The sequence below is a fragment of the Sorex fumeus genome, unplaced genomic scaffold (genome assembly GCF_029834395.1).
Source record: "Sorex fumeus unplaced genomic scaffold, SorFum_2.1 ptg000034l, whole genome shotgun sequence".
In the NCBI taxonomy this organism is placed as follows: Eukaryota; Metazoa; Chordata; class Mammalia; order Eulipotyphla; family Soricidae; genus Sorex; species Sorex fumeus.
The window spans coordinates 11,418,538-11,436,338 of record NW_026606091.1 but is presented as its reverse complement, the minus strand read 5'-3'; the positions used below and the strand labels follow the sequence as shown (position 1 = coordinate 11,436,338).

Here is a 17,801-nt window from a genome sequence, read left to right as displayed (position 1 = left end):
AACAAATGCAAGTTTAGATAAATGAAAAGATGAATCTATATTATAAATTGCAAGACAAAGAGGGGTGGTATTCTGTATATTAAAACTATAAATATAAAACATACAAGAATAAAATAAATAATTATAAATACATAAATAATATTTGGGTGGTTTCTCTGTTGGACAAATAACTTATGATTGAAATATTTTTAGCAAATTTCATTACTATTACAGAAAAATAATTAACTGAATTAAAACACAAAATTCTGTGACTAAAGTTGACATGAGTCTTTTCAAATGTCCACAGACATGTGCAACAGTGCGGTGTCATGTTCCTGATTGAGGTGCAGTTCACGATGACTCCAGGCCTTCATCCTTAATGCTCCACCTTCCTTGCAAGGCTGCCGAGAGCGTCAGGGATCTCATGATGCATCATAATGACAAAGTCTATTATATAAAAATAACTAAAAATATGGTCATATTGAGTATAAAACTAATAATAAATACATAAATAAATGACATTCTGGTGATCCTCTCTGAGGACAGATAACCCTGAGGCTGAATATATTTTAACGTGTACTCAACTAATATCATAGACAAATTATAAGCTAAATTATTTCAATCAGTTGTTTGACTAAAATTGATGTAGGAGTCTTTCCAAATGTATGTAGACATGTGCAATGTCTGATGGCATGTTCCTCATTGAGGTGCAATTCCCGATGACTCCAGGTCTTCATCCTTAATGCTCCACCTTCCTTGCAAGGCTGCCGAGAGCGTCAGGGATCTCATGACTTCCACTCTGACCACCTCCCACGCACACTCGCTGTATTTCTTCTCTCTCAGGTAGCGAGCGATGCCCCGGAAGTACCTCTTCATGGCCAGGGTAGAGCCCCAAACGCCAGGGGCAGAGCCGTCATCTGCCCTCATCTGCACCAAACACGAGTCCAGGTCTTCCAGCTGCCGGTGGAGCCCCGTGCGCAGCGGCTCCAGGAGGGCCGGGTTCCAGGCAGCCGCCGAGTCCTCTCTCAGCAAGAGCTGCAAGAGCTGCTGGAGCATCTCGCGCAGCGCAGACATGGCCGGGGCCTTCTGCAACTGGTCGTCGGCCACCGCCTCCCAGGGGAACCCGAAGTCTCTTCTGTCCCGCAGACAGGACAACGGGGACACTCTCCTCATCTGGCCCAGCAGCTCCAGGTTCCTCCTGCCGACCAGGACGTGCTTGTGAGGCAGGACACAGCCCAGAGAGCCAGCAGGGCCCCAGCCGAGTGCCACCAGGGCCAGGAGCAGAGGCAGCAGGAGGGCCATTGGGAACAGGAGGAAGGCGCTGGTCTGGCTGAGCTGAGCTTCGGGGTGAACCTTGGAGTCTGGATTCTCTGAAGCCGGTCTCTGAGTACAACCCTTAAATAGGGTACCCAGATTTTCACTTTTGCCCTCTACTTTTGCCCTCTACTTTTACTTCCCATTTTCTGGTTTTCGTTTAAGTTTTCTCCATGTGGCATGAAACAATGTCTTCAACCTTTGGTGAGGGGCAGAAAAATGGAACTTTCCCAGGAAATTTGTATGACTCAATCCAAATGTATGCTTAGCAGCCATTGAAAAAGTACTTTGTCCAAAAGACAAAAGTGTGTTTAGGTAGGCATAAGAGTGCACTCACTATTTCCTTAATGATATTTGCTCTCCTATATTTTAGGGAAAAATTTTAGACCTGTGTCTACCACTGTCTACACACTCCTTAGTTTATATAGAAAGAATTGTGGGTATCTGTATGTGTTTAGGGAATCCAGCCCTCCCTTGCAGTTATCTACTAAAAAAGATAGTTTTCATTTACTATAAATTTGATTTACTGTAAAGAGCGATGTATATTAACAAAGAAGCTTCTCTGATATTTCCCTATTAGAGACATTCCTATAGGTACATGTGGTTCTCATCACTGGGGCCATAAGGTCAGAATAAACAGAAACAATCCAATAAACAAAAACTATCCAAAATTTAACATGTGTGTAGACACAACATAAATGTTGGCTACAAAGTCTACATACAGAAATAGGTCACACTGGTCAATGGTTGGCACTTGTCACAAATGTGAGTGTGTGTGTTTATGTGTGTGTGTGTGTGTGTGTGTGTGCATGAGAGAGGGGAACAGCAGTTAGGATTGAGAAGGTACCAGTATGACAATAACAGAACAGATCACTCTGGACAAGAACCACTGAGTGTTTAAAGTCAGTAAAGGTATATACATGATAACCTTTCAGTATCTGTATTGGAAACCATGATGCCCAAAAGGAAAGAGAGAAAAACAGAAATAGAGAGAAGCAGGAGGAGAAAGAGGAGGAGGAAGAGGAGGATGTGGAGGAGGAGGAGGACGAGGACAAGGACGAGGAAGAAGGAGGATGAAGAGGAGGTGCTGTAGTCACTAAATGACTAGGAATCCTGCGGCTCTCTCTCACCGCCTGTGTTCTGTAGTCTCATGCCACTACCCCACCCAGGATGGCCGATGCCATGGGTGGAGGTAGGAGGAAACGAAGGCCAGGTTGGTTGGTGATCAGTTACTGTTTATTCTATTCTCCCCACTCCCCTGTTTCAATCCCACTCAGCTCATTCCCATCTTTGCCTATTCCCCTCACTCATCTCTCTGCTCTTCCACTCTCCACCTCGGTCTCTCTCTAGTCTCTCCCAACTCCCAGCACTGGAGGGAGCAGCCACACCTAAGTGGGTAGCACAATCAACATTTTGAAAGACCTTTCTGATGACCGCAGCTAGGAGATGTGGCTCAAGGGCGAAATACTACCCAGGGTTTTTTTCTCCTTTCATTAGTCCAATAACCATTTAAACATTCATCTTAATAAAATTAGTCATGTTGTATGGACACAGTAAGAGATACATTAAGCTTGTAGGGTGGCTATCCTGGGAACATCTCGCTAAAGATCTCCGACAACAGTGCTCAGGCCAGATTAATCTATCCTAACCCTAGCAGGGTCCTAATCTACTTATTACTTTTTTGGATCATGACAGAATTTCTCCATGCATGACCATGCTTTTAACTTATAGTTAAGTATTCCGGCGCTTTGGCCTGGTCCATTTTATTTCCAGGGTAGCTCACAGCTTGCCATGGGTCCATTCAGTCCCTCATCGTGAGCAGCTTTTGGTTGCTAAGATGTAAGGGCACCTGATGCTTAAGTTGAGAACTCAGGAGTGAATATCTGTCGGAGTCAATTAACTCCCATCTAACAAAAGAAGAGATTAACTGTCTTCCTGTGTTAGGAAATACAAAAAGGACAGTACACTGAATTAACTTGGCAAAGGACATAAGGGGAAGAGAAAAGCAATATTTACAAATTAACAGAGTCTGATTAGGAGATAAAGGTGATTGACCTGTTGGGGAAGCAGAGCACAAAGAAAGATTACAGGTAAACACAGAGGAATGGGAGTGCCTCGGGAGCACTGTGAATAGGTACTGCCACCCACATTCCCAAGAACTTAAATACAACTTATAGTTATAAAAATTATTTATTTAATAAAATTGATCAGGTTCTTCTCTTAACAGATACTTGATATATTGCAAAAATAATGTCACCTCAAATATTACCCCGCTGATACATAAATTGGTTTCCTTTGAGGTCTTAACAGCATTTTAATTGATTTGAGAATACCAGATATACCCTTCTTCTGGTGTGCTAAATTCTCTTCGATGATTATTTCATGAGGGCAAAGGAGGCTTGAATTTCCCCCCTGACAATCTCCCAGGCACACGCACTGTGTTTCTTTTGATTCAGATACAGCTTAATTTTTCGAAAGTACTTTCTCACAACATTTCCCAAAGAGAGACAAGCTGGGCTGCCCTCTTCTTTGCGCTCTAGATGTTCCAGGCTGTGATGAAGGCTAGAGAGTAGCTTCTCCAGGACGCTGTGCTTCCAGGTATCGAGCCCGTGCTCAGTGCTGAAGAGCATGAAGATCTGCTGGAGCATCAGTTGGTAGAGACAGGTGCCTTGGCCCTTCTGGATTGGGGTACTATTGCCTCTCTTCCAAGGAAATTGGAAGTTTTCTCTGTCATTCAGGCATGAGTGAGACGGGGTGTTTTGCAGCTGACTCAGAAGCATAGCGATTTCCCTCTTGTCCCTCTTTTGCAGAGCCTGGCTCCATTCTTGAGTGCACGCAGGGAGGAGGTAGAGCATCACTCCTGCCATCAGCAAGTACCTGGGGACCATGGCGAACTCAGTGCTTCCCTGAGCGTCCTCGAGGGGGCGCGCTGGCACGGTGACGGCTCCTGGCGGCGCTTTTTCTCTGGGCTGGTTCCCAGCAAGCGGGATCCTGCGGATGGCCCGGAGAGGGCGCGCGGGTGCCGTTCCTGGGCGTTTGGGCGCGGGTCCAAGTCGGCAGCCCAGGCGCGTCGCTGAGCGGACATCGCGGCGGTCCGGCTGCTTTAATAGTGCAGAAAAGCCCCGCGCCACCGCGGCGGCCGCGGCAGCTCCTTCCCGGCCGCATCGCCCGGGCAGAGGGAGCCCACGACTGCCTGGCAGCCCTTCCGCCTGATTTGGTGCTTGGCTCTCTTCTGGAAACGCTAGCAAAAGCGTTTTTAGGCAGTTGCTGGGGTTTTTGAGAGATGGAGGTTAGGGATCCGGGCGTGGTTGGTGGTTCGCACAGAATCGGACGTTTCTGAGCCGGGAGGGCAAATCAGACTTTTCTGGGCCAAGGGCGCGAGCACAGCTACAGCGCCTTGAGGTCCCGGGTAGCCCGTGGGGTGAGGGCGGGCGCGACCCCAGGGGCCAGTAGCCCTGGAGGATGCGCTGGGGCAGCCTGGCACAGTCCCCGGACTCTCCACACCCGCGTTTAAGTGCAGGCGATACTAAACGCTGAAAAAGCAAAGTTGGACTAGACCACTTCAAATAATTTTTACATTAAATATTTTATATTCAATTTTATATTTTATTATTTATATTATAATATTTTATATTATTTTCTATTGAATTTTATATTATATATTTAAATAATTGTATGAATAGTGATTTGTTAATTTCTAATATACAGTTTTTATATTTAGATACTGAAACTTGAAGCAGTTTTTGTTTTACTGATATTTATGTTAAGTAAATTAAAATGAAAAAATTAAAACATTCAAAATTAAAATTTATACTTCTTGTTAAGTGTAATTTACAAACCATACTGCCCAAAGGGGAGAGAGAGAGCTAGTGAGGGAGAGAGAAAGAGGGAGGGAGAGAGAGAGAGAGAGACAGAGACAGAGAGAGGCAGAGACAGAGAGAAGAAAAGAAAACAGAGAGAGACAGAAAGAAGAAAAGAAAAGTGCCTGTCACTGCCATAGAGGCAGACTGGAGTGGGGGTAGGGTGGCAGGAGGGATATGGGGAATATTGGTGGTGGGAAATGTACACTGGAGGGATGGGTGTTAGAACATTCTATGACTGGAACCTTATCACGAAAGCCTTATAACTGTATCTCACGGTGATTCAATAAAGAATAAATTTCTAAACTAATATTTTATACCTACTCTTTATGCTTACTTTGGTAAATAAACTTCATATTTAAGTCTGCATTCATTTAATTATGAAGTCATCTTGCTATCTAGTGGTAGCCATTTTTTTTAATATTTTCAAGTTTACTGTTTTTCCCTAAGAGATTTCACATGTTGGATATTTTCTATTGCCTCAAGGGAAAATTTTGTGTTGTTTTCATTTAACTTCAGGTCACTGAGATTTTTTTCACTCAGACACTCTATGAGTTATTTGCTTTTGTATGGGGGCCATCTGGCAGTGCTCAGAGCTTATTCCTGGCTGGAGACTTGGGGATGACTCCTGGTGAGGCTTGGGGAGTCATTTGGGTGCTGGGAATCGAGCACTGACCGGAGCATGCAAGTACCCTACCCACCAAACTAGCACTCCAGTCTGGCCTAAAACACATTTTTATTGTAAATTTTTTGGTTATATTAGAAGCAAACTTACTAATCATATTTTCAAAATAACTCTTCTTCTTTGCCATGTTTTTGTGATACCTGTATACTGTCTTAAAATAATTTATTTCAGGTGCCAGATCAATAGGACAGTGGGCAAGGAAGGAGTTTGTGGAGAAGTGAAATGAGGTGAAAAGTAACAGAATCAATATTTTCAAGTTTACTGTTTTTCCCTAAGAGATTTCACGTTGGATATTTTCTATTGCCCCAAGAGAAAATTCTGTGTCGTTTTTATTTAACTACAGGTCACTGAGATTTTTTTCACTCAAACACTCTATGAGTTAAGGGCTAAGGGCTGGCCCTGTGCAATTTCTGCCTTTTCCTTCTTGACTCAGCATCCATTTCATTCTTGCAGCAACATTCTGATTCAGATCACCAAAATACCCCCAGAACATTCACTCCCCAAAATCTCTTTTCAACATTTTGAAAAAATGTAGAGCTCCCTTTCCACTACATTATCTCTAGATTTTGCCAAATAGAATCCTTGAAGCTAGAACTCACAAGAGATCAGACATGCCTGTGTGCATGGGTAGTAAGGTGGAGGGAGTGGAGAAGGAGAAATGGAGAGGTGGACTCAGTAAGTCAGTCCGGGAGAGAGTGGGAAAAGAGTACCAGGTCCCAGGATCCGCCAATATAGAGCGGCAGTCCTTCCCACGCCCTCTAGCAGACCACTCCTCACGCAAATCTCACCACTAGAGCTAAAGCCTGGGTGTATATCAGTTTCACCTGGACAAAAGGGTGACCATTTCTCATATTTTCCAAGATGCCTTGAATCCCATGAAACCCAGATTTTGAAAGATATTTATGAGAGATAGACTACTCCACAGGACTCGAGACAAATGCTTTTCTGAAGTGGTTTAATTAAAACACAAAAGGATTTAAGTTTTTAAAAAGAGCGCTCAGCCAGAGAGATGGTTGAGTATTTAAAAGTTGCTTTGCATACACTCAACCGAGATTCTATCTGGGGCATCCTGTATGGTTCACAGAAGCACCACCAGGAGTGATCCCTGAGCACCACCAGGAGTGATCCCTGAGCACAAAACCAGGAGTAAGCTTTTGTCACCAGGTGCGGCCCAAAATAAAAAGACGTGAATAGTTGAAATTCAGGTAGCTTCTCCTTGAGAATTTAACAAATAACACTATCATAGGCAAAATGATGCTCCAAATTTTAATGCATCATAATGGCAAAGTCTATTATATAAAAATAACTAAAAATATGGTCATATTGAGTATAAAACTAATAATAAATACATAAATAAATGACATTCTGGTGATCCTCTCTGAGGACGGATAACCCTGAGGCTGAATATATTTTAACGTGTACTCAACTAATATCATAGACAAATTATAAGCTAAATTATTTCAATCAGTTGTTTGACTAAAATTGATGTAGGAGTCTTTCCAAATGTATGTAGACATGTGCAATGTCTGATGGTATGTTCCTGATTGACGTGCAGATCATGATGACTCCAGGTCTTCATCCTTAATGCTCCAGCTTCCTTGCAAGGCTGCCGAGAGCGTCAGGGATCTCATGACTTCCACTCTGACCACCTCCCACGCACACTCGCTGTATTTCTTCTCTCTCAGGTAGCGAGCGATGCCCCGGAAGTACCTCTTCATGGCCAGGGTAGAGCTCCAAACGCCAGGGGCAGAGCCGTCATCTGCCCTCATCTGCACCAAACACGAGTCCAGGTCTTCCAGCTGCCGGTGGAGCCCCGTGCGCAGCGGCTCCAGGAGGGCCGGGTTCCAGGCAGCCGCCGAGTCCTCTCTCAGCAAGAGCTGCAAGAGCTGCTGGAGCATCTCGCGCAGCGCAGACATGGCCGGGGCCTTCTGCAACTGGTCGTCGGCCACCGCCTCCCAGGGGAACCCGAAGTCTCTTCTGTCCCGCAGACAGGACAACGGGGACACTCTCCTCATCTGGCCCAGCAGCTCCAGGTTCCTCCTGCCGACCAGGACGTGCTTGTGAGGCAGGACACAGCCCAGAGAGCCAGCAGGGCCCCAGCCGAGTGCCACCAGGGCCAGGAGCAGAGGCAGCAGGAGGGCCATTGGGAACAGGAGGAAGGCGCTGGTCTGGCTGAGCTGAGCGTCCGGGTGAACCTTGGAGTCTGCGTTCTCTGAAGCCGGTCTCTGAGTACAACCCTTAAATAGGGTACCCAGATTTTCACTTTTGCCCTCTACTTTTGCCCTCTACTTTTACTTCCCATTTTCTGGTTTTCATTTTGGTATTCTTCATGTGGCATGAAACAATGTCTTCAACCTTTGGTTGGGTGGGCAGAAAAGTGTAATTTTCCCAGAAAAATTGTATGACTCAATCCAAATGTATGCTTAGCAGCCATTGAAAAAGTACTTTGTCCAAAAGACAAAAGTGTGTTTAGGTAGACAGAAGAGTGCACTCACTTTTTCCTTAATGATATTTGCTCTTCTATATTTTAGAAACAAAGTTTTAGGCTTATGTCTTCCACTATCTACACACTCCGTAGTTGATGTTGGAAGAATTGTGGGTGTCTGTGCGTGTTTGGGGAAACCAGCCCTTCCTTGCAATTATCTACTAAAAACAGATGGTTTTCATTTACATTTGATTTACTGTAGAGAGTGATGTATATGAACAAAGGAGCTTCTCTGATATGTTCCTATTAGTGACATTCCTATAGGTCCATGTGGTTCTCTTCACTGGGGCCATAAGGTTAGGATAAACAAAAACTATCCAAGAAAGCAAAATTCAACATGTGTGTAGACACAACATAAATGTTGGCTACGAAGTCTATGTACAGGAATTGGTCACACTAGTCAATGGTTGGAGCTTGTCACAATTATGTGTGTGTGCATGACTGCAGGTGAGAGTGGAAGAGTAGTTAGGATTGAGAAGGGACCAGTAAGAGAATAATAGTTAGAACAAATCACTCTGGACAAGAATCACTGAGTGTTTAAAGTTGGTAAAGGTATATACATGATGACCTTTCAGTATCTGTACTGAAAACCATAATGCTCAAAAGGGAAGAGAGAAAAACAGAGATAGAAGCAGGAGAAAGAGGAGGGGGAGGATGGAAGAGGAGGAAGGAAGAGGATGAGTAAGAGGAGGAAGAAGGAGGAGGAGTTGGAGGAGGAAGAGGAGGAAGAAAGAGGAGAAAGAAGGAGGAGGAAGAGGAGAAGGAAGAGGAGGAAGAGGGGGGAGGGGGGAGAAAAGGAGGTGTAATCACTAAACAACTAGCAATCCCGAAGCTCTCTCTCCTGCCTGAGTTCTGCAGTCTCCTGCCACTACCCCACCCAGACCAATGGCATGGCGGACGAAGGAGGAAACGAGGGCCAGGCTGGCTGGTGATCATTTGTCGTTTATTTCATTCTTGCCACTCACCTGTTTCAATCGATTAAACTCATCATTCCTAGCTCCTCCTGTCTCGATCGCTCATCTCTTCACGCTCTGACTCACCACCTTGGTCTCTGTCTAGTCTCTCCCAACTCCAGCATTAGGGGTAGCGACCACACCAAGGTGGGGTAGCACAGTCAACATATCAAAGTCCTTTGTGATCGCCTGCAGCCAGGAGATCAGGCTCAAGAGCGAAATGCCAGGGGCTGGAGTGATAGCACAGCAGGTAGGGCGTTTGCTTTGCAAGCAGCTGACCCGGGTTCTATTCCTAGCATCCCATATGGTCCCCTGAGCACCGCCAGGAGTAATTCCTGAGTGCAAAGCCAGGAGTAACCTCTGAGCATTGCCAGGGTGTGGCCCAAAAAGAAAAAAAAAGCGAAATTCCACCCAGGGATCTTCTCCTTTCATTAGTCCAATAACCGTTTAAACACTCATCTTAATTAATAATACTAGTCATGTTGTATGGACACAGTAAGAAATACATTAAGCTTGTAGGGTAGCTCTTCTGGGGACATCTCACTAGAGATCTCAGAGTGCAGTGCTCAGGCCAGATTGGTCTTTTCTAATCCTAGCAGGGTCCTAATCTAGTTGTTCCTTTTTGGATCATGACACAATTTGTCCTCGACCATGCTATTAACTTATAGTGAAGTATTATGCACTTTGACCTAGCCCATTTCAATGCCAGGGTAGCTCACAGCTTGGCCTGGATTCATTCAGTCCTTCATGGAGACCCTCCATTTGGGTGCTAGGAAGTAAGAACAGTAGAGGCTTAAGTCAAGAAAACAGATGCCCAGGAGTGAATATTTTTCTAAGTCAATTAATTCCCAACTTACAAAAACACAGCATTAACTGTCTTCCTAACTGTGTTAGGAAATGCAAAAAGGACATTCCTCTGAATTGGCTGTGCAAAGGACATAGGGAGAAGAGAAAAGCAGTATTTACAAGTTAACAGAATCTGATTAGGAGATAAGGAAGATTGACTGGTTGGGGAATCAGACCACAGATTAAAAAAAAAAAACAGAGGAATGGGAGTACCTCAGGACCACTGTGAATGGGTGCTACCACCCACAATCCCAAGAACTTAAATACAATTTGAAGTTATAAAAATGATTTATTTAATAAAATTGATCACGTTCTTCTCTTTAACAGATACTTGATGATATATTGCTAAAATAATGCCACCTTTTGCCTCTCAAATATTTGCCCGCTGATACAAAAATTGGTTTCCTTTCGGGTCTTAACAGCATTTTAATTGATTTGAGAATACCAGATACACCCTTCTTCTGGTGTGCTAAATTCTCTTCGATGATTGTTTCATGAGGGCAAAGGAGGCTTGAATTTCCCCCCTGACAATCTCCCAGGCACACACACTGTGTTTCTTTTGATTCAGATACAGCTTAATTTTTCGAAAGTACTTTCTCACAACATTTCCCAAAGAGAGACAAGCTGGGCTGCCCTCTTCTTTGCGCTCTAGATGTTCCAGGCTGTGATGAAGGCTAGAGAGTAGCTTCTCCAGGACGCTGTGCTTCCAGGAAGCGAAGCCGTGCTCAGTGCTGAAGAGCATGAAGATCTGCTGGAGCATCAGTTGGTAGAGACAGGTGCCTTGAGCCTTCTGGATTGGGGTACTATTGCCTCTCTTCCAAGGAAATTGGAAGTTTTCTCTGTCATTCAGGCATGAGTAAGACGGGGTGTTTTGCAGCTGACTCAGAAGCATAGCGATTTCCCTCTTGTCCCTCTTTTGCAGAGCCTGGCTCCATTCTTGAGTGCACGCAGGAAGGAGGTAGAGCATCACTCCTGCCATCAGCAAGTACCTGGGGACCATAGCGAGCTTCAGTGCTTCCCTGAGCGTCCTCGAGGGGGCGCGCTGGCACGGTGACGGCTCCTGGCGGCGCTTTTTCTCTGGGCTGGTTCCCAGCAAGCGGGATCCTGCGGATGGCCAGGAGAGGGCGCGCGGGTGCCGTTCCTGGGCGTTTGGGCGCGGGTCCAAGTCGGCAGCCCAGGCGCGTCGCTGAGCGGACATCGCGGCCAGCCGGCTGCTTTAATAGTGCAGAAAAGCCCCGCGCCACCACGGCGGCCGCGGCAGCTCCTTCCCGGCCGCATCGCCCGGGCAGAGGGAGCCCACGACTGCCTGGCAGCCCTTCCGCCTGATTTGGTGCTTGGCTCTCTTCTGGAAACGCTAGCAAAAGCGTTTTTAGGCAACTGTTGGGGTTTTTGAGAGAGGGGAGGCTAGGGATCCGGGCATGGTTGGTGGTTCGCACAGAATCGGACGTTTCTGAGCCGGGAGGGCGAATTCTGAGCCAAGGGCGCGAGCACAGCTGCAGCGCCTTGAGGTCCCGGGTAGCCCGTGGGGTGAGGGCGGGCGCGACCCCAGGGGCCAGAAGCCCTGGAGGATGCGCTGGGGCAGCCTGGCACAGTCCCCGGACTCTCCACACCCGCGTTTAAGTGCAGGCGATACTAGAACACTAGAAGCTGAAAAAGCAAACTTGGATTATACTATTCCCAATAATTTTGTTAATGAATAATAATTAAACAATTGTGTGAATAGTGATTTAATAATTTCTAATATATAGTTTTTAATATTTAGATATAGAAACTGGGAGCAGTTTTGTTTTAATAATTATGTTAAGTAAATTAAATTTAAAAAATTAAAACGTTCAAATTTAAAATTCATACCTACATAAAACTATATTTTATCCCTAACCTTTAAATGTTTCCTTTGGTATTTGAATTTCATATTTTTGTTTAACTTCATTTCACTATGAAATTATCTTGATATCTAGTCGAGGCAAGTTTTTTAATATTCCCAAATTTACTCTTTCAAATTTAATCTTTCCCCCGGACAGATTTGACATTTGGATATTTTCTGTTCCATCAAGGGAAAATTTTGTGTCATTTTAATTTAACTTGAGGTCACTAAAAATTTTCTTCACTTGAACCCACTTTGTGATATTTGTGATATTTGTTTGGGGCCACCTGGCAGTGCCTATAGCTTACTCCTGGCTGGAGACTCGGGGATGACTCCTGGTGAGGCTTAGGGAGTCATTTGGGGTGCTGGGAATTGAACACTGTCCGTAGCACATAAGCACTCTGCCCACTGTATGCTCCCTCCAGCCTGACCTAGCACATATCCTTAACTGAATATGTTTTGGTTATTATGGAAGCATCTTACTGATCATATTTAGAAAATGACTCTTCTTCTTTACCATGTTTTGTGAAGCCTTATGATCTATATACTCTATTTAAATATTTTATTTCAGGCGCCGGAGTCATAGGACAGTGGGTAAGGAAGGACATTGTAGAGAAGTGAAATAAGGTGAGACGTAGCAGAACCAGGTCGGCTTTCAGCTTTTACAACTGGTCCCGTGCAGTTCCTGCCTTTTCCTTTTTGACTGCATCCATTTCGTTTTTGCAGCAGCATTTTGTCAGGTCACCAAAATACCCCTGGAACGTTCACTCCCCAATGCCTGTTTTCAACATTTTGGGGGAAAAAGAATGTAAAGCTCCCTTTTCACCACGCTTTCTCTCTGATTTTGCCAATCAAATAGAAACCTTGAAGCTAGAAACCACAAGAGATCAATGTGTTAATGGGTAATAAGGTGGAGAGAGTGTAGAAGGAGAAATGGAGGAAATAATTCAGTAAATCAGTCCAGGAGAGGATGGGAGAAAAAGTACCAGGTCTCAGGATCTGCCAATGAAGAGCAGCCGTCCTTCCCACTCCCTCTAGCAGACCACCCCTTTTCACACAACTCTCACCACCTGAGCTGAAGACTGAGTATAAATCAGTTTCATCTCCAACATAAGAATAACCATTTCCCCGATTAAACCAGATGCCTTAAATTCCATGGAACCCCAGCTTTTGAAAGATATTGACGAGAGACAGAACTACTCCACAGGAATTGAGACAAATACTCTTCTGAGGTGATTTAATCAAAACACTTAAGTATTTAAGTTTTAAAAAAATAATACTGGGGCTGGAGCAATAGCACAGCGTATAGAGCATTGGCCTTGCACGCGGCCGACCTGGGTTCAATTCCCAGCATCCCATATGGTCCTGCGAGCACCACCAGGGGTAACTCCTGAGTGCATTAGCCAGGAGTAACCCCTGTGCATCACCAGGTGTGACCCAAAACCAAATAATAATGATAATGATAATGATAATAATAATAATAATACTCTGCTGGAGCGATGGTACAGTGTTTAAGGCACCTGCTTTACATGCAGCCAGTCCAGATTGGATTGCTGGCACCCTGCACATTTCACAAAGCACCACCAGGAGTGATTCCCTGAGCACAAAACCAGAGGCAGCCCTGGACAACACCAAGTGTGGCCAAAAAACAAAAGAAATGAATAGCTTAAATTCAGTTTGATTCTATTTCAGAATATAATAAACAACACTATCATAGGTGAAATAATGTTTCAAATTTTAATGCATCATAGTAACAAAATATATTACATAAAATAACTGTAAATACGGTTAGATTGATAATAAAATAAATAATAAATACATAAATAACAACTGGGTGATCCTCTCTGAGGAAACTCCCTGAGGCTGAATATTTTTTAACATGTATTCCACTAATAACATGGATAAAGTATTACTGAATCATTTCAATAAATCATATGATTAAAATTGATGTAAGAGGCTTTCCAAATGTCCGTAGACATGCTCAATGTCTGCTGGCATGTTCCTCATTGGGGTGCAATTCCCGATGACTCCAGGTCTTCATCCTTAATGCTCCACCTTCCTTGCAAGGCTGCCGAGAGCGTCAGGGATCTCATGACTTCCACTCTGACCACCTCCCACGCACACTCGCTGTATTTCTTCTCTCTCAGGTAGCGAGCGATGCCCCGGAAGTACCTCTTCATGGCCAGGGTAGAGCCGTCATCTGCCCTCATCTGCACCAGACACGAGTCCAGGTCTTCCAGCTGCCGGTGGAGCCCCGTGCGCAGCGGCTCCAGGAGGGCCGGGTTCCAGGCAGCCGCCGAGTCCTCTCTCAGCAAGAGCTGCAAGAGCTGCTGGAGCATCTCGCGCAGCGCAGACATGGCCGGGGCCTTCTGCAACTGGTCGTCGGCCACCGCCTCCCAGGGGAACCCGAAGTCTCTTCTGTCCCGCAGACAGGACAACGGGGACACTCTCCTCATCTGGCCCAGCAGCTCCAGGTTCCTCCTGCCGACCAGGACGTGCTTGTGAGGCAGGACACAGCCCAGAGAGCCAGCAGGGCCCCAGCCGAGTGCCACCAGGGCCAGGAGCAGAGGCAGCAGGAGGGCCATTGGGAACAGGAGGAAGGCGCTGGTCTGGCTGAGCTGAGCTTCCAGTGAACCTTGGAGTCTGGATTCTCTGAAGCCGGTCTCTGAGTACAACCCTTAAATAGGGTACCCAGATTTTCACTTTTGCCCTCTACTTTTGCCCTCTACTTTTACTTCCCATTTTCTGGTTTTCATTTAAGTTTTCTCCATGTGGCATGAAACAATGTATTCAACCTTTGGGGGAGGGGGCAGAAAAGTGTAATTTTCCCAGGAAATTTGTATGACTCAAACCAAATGTATGCTTAGCAGCCATTAAAAAATACTTTGTCTGAAAGACAAAAGTATATTTTGGTAGACATAAGAGTGCATTCACTCTTTTCTTGATGATATTTTTTCTTCTGAATTTTAGGAACAAAGTTTTAGACTTGTGTCTTCCACTGTCAACATACTCCTTAGTTGGTGTAGGAAGAATTGTGAGTTTCTGTAAGTGTTTGGGGAAAGCAGCCCTTTCTTGCAAATATCTACTAAAAACAGATAGTTTTCATTTACATTTGATTTACTGTAGAGTGTGATGTACATTAACAAAGGAGCTTCTGTGATATTTCCCTATTAGAGACATTCCTATAGCTCCATGTAGTTGTCCTCACTGGGACCATAAAGTAAGGATAAACAGAAACTATCCAAGAAAGCAAAATTCAACATATGTGTAGACACAACTTAAATGTTGGCTGCAAAGTTATATACAGAAATTGGTCACAGTGATCAATAATTGGAAGCTTTTCGTGTGTGTGTGTGTGTGTGTGCGTGTGTGTGTGTGTGTGTGTGTGTGTGTGCAGGAGAGAAAGGGAAGAATAGTTAGGATTGAGAAGGGACCTGTATGACAATAATAGTTAGAATGATCACTCTGAACAAGAACTACTGAGTGTTTAAAGTCAGTAAAGTTATATACACGATAACCTTTCAGTATCTGTATTGGAAACCATAATGCCCAAAAGGAAAGAGAGAAAAATGGAGATAGAGAGAAGAAGGAGGAGGAGGAGGAGGAGAAGGATGTGGAGAAGGAAGAGGAGGACGACGACAACAACGACGATGACGACGAAGGAGGAAAAGGAGAGGAAAAGGAGGAGGAGAAGAAGAGGAAGAAGAGGAGGATGAGGAAGAAGAAGAAGAAGAGGGAGGAGAAAGAGAAGATTAAGTAGAAGAAGGAGAAGGAGGAGGAGGAGAAGAAGAAGAAGAAGAAGAAGAAGAAGAAGAAGAAGAAGAAGAAGAAGAAGAAGAAGAAGAAGAAGAAGAAGAAGAAGAAGAAGAAGAAGAAGAGAGGAGAAGGAGGAGTAGAAGGAGAAAAGAAGAAGAAAGAGAAGAAGTAGAAGGAGGAGGAGGAGGAGGAGGAGAAGGAGAAGGAGGAGAAGAGGAAGAAGAGGAGGATGAGGAAGACGAAGAAGAGGGAGGAGGAAGAGAAGGAGGAGAAGAGAAGATTAAGTAGAAGGAGGAGGAGGAGGAGGAGGAGAAGAAGAAGAAGAAGAAGAAGAAGAAGAAGAAGAAGAAGAAGAAGAGAGAAGGAGGAGTAGAAGGAGAAAAGAAGAAGAAAAAGAAGAAGTAGAAGAAGGAGGAGGAGGAGAAGAAGGAGGAGGAGAAGAAGGAGGAGGAGGAGGAAAAGGAGAAGGAGGAGAAGGAAGAAAAAAAGCAGCAGCAGCTGCCACAGAGGCAGGTGGGAGGATAACTGGACACATTGGTGGTGTCAAATGTACACAGGTGAAAGGATGGGTGTGGAAACATTATATGACTGAAACCCAATTATGAACAACTTTGTCTATGCCATTCAAAATAGTGTTCAAAACATCAAGTACCTAACACTCAGCTTAGCAAAAGAGATGGTAGGAATAGACCATGAAAAAGTTAAGTCACTTAAGAAATAAAAGAAGACCTTGGGAAGTAGAAAAATATTTTGTCCTCATGAATTGGAAAAATAAATATTGTCAAAATGATCATCCTACCCAAACTACTATATAGATTTAATGCAATGCCCATCCAAATTCATAGAACATTTTTCAAGGACTTAAAACTGTAATTAAGTTTGTATGAAACCACGAAAGACCTGAATAGTCAAAGTAATACTGAAAAATAAAGAAGTGGGTGCTATCTCCTTACCTAACTAGAAACTATACTATAAAGCTATAGTGATCAAAACAGTACATTACTAGAATAACAATAGATATTTACCAATGGTCAGAATCAAATATCCAAAGGACAAGGTCCTCATAACTATGGACCTTGGACCTTGGATAACTTTTACAAAGTAGTTGAAAATGTAAAATAAGAGTAAAGACAGCCTCTTCAACAAATGATGGTGAGAAAACTGGAAAACCACGTATAAAAATTAAAGCTGACTCATACACAAAAGGGCTAGAGTGATAGCACAGCGGTAGGGCGTTTGCCTTGCACGTAGCCAACATGGCTGATCCGAGTTCGATTCCTCCGCCCCTCTCGGAGAGCCCGGCAAGCTACCGAGAGTATCTCGCCCGCACAGCAGAGCCTGGCAAGCTCCCCGTGACGTATTCGATATGCCAGACACAGTAACAACAAAGTCTCCAATGGAGACGTTACTGGGCCCGCTCGAGCAAATCGACGAACAACGGGAGGGCCTTTACCTTTTTACCTTTACCATACACAAAAGTCTATTCAAAGTATATCAGAGACCTGGAGATGAGACCAGATCTCTAAAAAATGTTCAGGAAATTATAGGCAGGACACTTCCATTTTAGACTTCAAAGATATCTTCAATGATGTGATACCAATGGCAAAAGCAACAGAATTAAAAAGTGAGACTAAATCAAATTAAAGAGTTTCAGTATGCAAAAGACACATAGCTAAAACAAATAGTTAACTGAATAAGAAAAATAAGTCTTTGGCACTCAACATATCTAATAAGAGGTTGATATCCGGGATAGTAGAAATACTCACAAAGATCAACCAAAAAAGATTCCAAAAACCCCTATCAAAAACTGGGTGGTGAAAATGAGCAGGGGCTTCTCTGCAAAAGACCAATGGATGGCCAACAAGCACATGAAAAAAAGAAGGTTCATCATCATTTATTATTTGGGAAACCCAAATCAATGCAACAAAGATATATAATCTCACTCCAGGGGCTGGAGCGATAGCACAGCGGGTAGGGCGTTTGCCTTTCACAGGGCCGACCTGGGTTCAATTTCCAGCATCCCATATGGTCCCCTAAGCACCACCAGCAGTGATTCCTG

The 17,801-nt window shown here is 44.4% G+C and overlaps 4 protein-coding genes across 4 annotated transcripts; all 4 read right to left on the bottom strand.

The window, feature by feature from the left end:
• Nucleotides 1–678: 678 nt before the first annotated feature.
• On the bottom strand, nucleotides 679–1,281 carry LOC130026567 (interferon omega-1-like). The gene has a single exon (XM_056117418.1). It carries the CDS (start codon nucleotides 1,279–1,281, stop codon nucleotides 679–681), a length of 603 nt encoding a protein of 200 aa, XP_055973393.1.
• A 6,113-nt stretch (nucleotides 1,282–7,394) lies between these two features.
• LOC130026516 (interferon omega-1-like) lies at nucleotides 7,395–7,982 on the bottom strand. Its single transcript, XM_056117366.1, has one exon. It carries the CDS (start codon nucleotides 7,980–7,982, stop codon nucleotides 7,395–7,397), a length of 588 nt encoding a protein of 195 aa, XP_055973341.1.
• A 2,609-nt stretch (nucleotides 7,983–10,591) lies between these two features.
• On the bottom strand, nucleotides 10,592–11,320 carry LOC130026566 (interferon alpha-21-like). The gene has a single exon (XM_056117417.1). The coding sequence runs from the start codon at nucleotides 11,318–11,320 to the stop codon at nucleotides 10,592–10,594; it is 729 nt and encodes a 242-aa protein (XP_055973392.1).
• Nucleotides 11,321–13,989: 2,669 nt separating this feature from the next.
• On the bottom strand, nucleotides 13,990–14,571 carry LOC130026564 (interferon omega-1-like). Its single transcript, XM_056117416.1, has one exon. The coding sequence runs from the start codon at nucleotides 14,569–14,571 to the stop codon at nucleotides 13,990–13,992; it is 582 nt and encodes a 193-aa protein (XP_055973391.1).
• Nucleotides 14,572–17,801: the final 3,230 nt, after the last annotated feature.

What these genes read in the sequence shown, in the direction of transcription:
- LOC130026567 (XM_056117418.1), bottom strand. Translation starts at nt 1,281, where the DNA reads ATGGCCCTCCTGCTGCCTCTGCTCCTGGCCCTGGTGGCACTCGGCTGG.
- LOC130026516 (XM_056117366.1), bottom strand. Translation starts at nt 7,982, where the DNA reads ATGGCCCTCCTGCTGCCTCTGCTCCTGGCCCTGGTGGCACTCGGCTGG.
- LOC130026566 (XM_056117417.1), bottom strand. Translation starts at nt 11,320, where the DNA reads ATGTCCGCTCAGCGACGCGCCTGGGCTGCCGACTTGGACCCGCGCCCA.
- LOC130026564 (XM_056117416.1), bottom strand. Translation starts at nt 14,571, where the DNA reads ATGGCCCTCCTGCTGCCTCTGCTCCTGGCCCTGGTGGCACTCGGCTGG.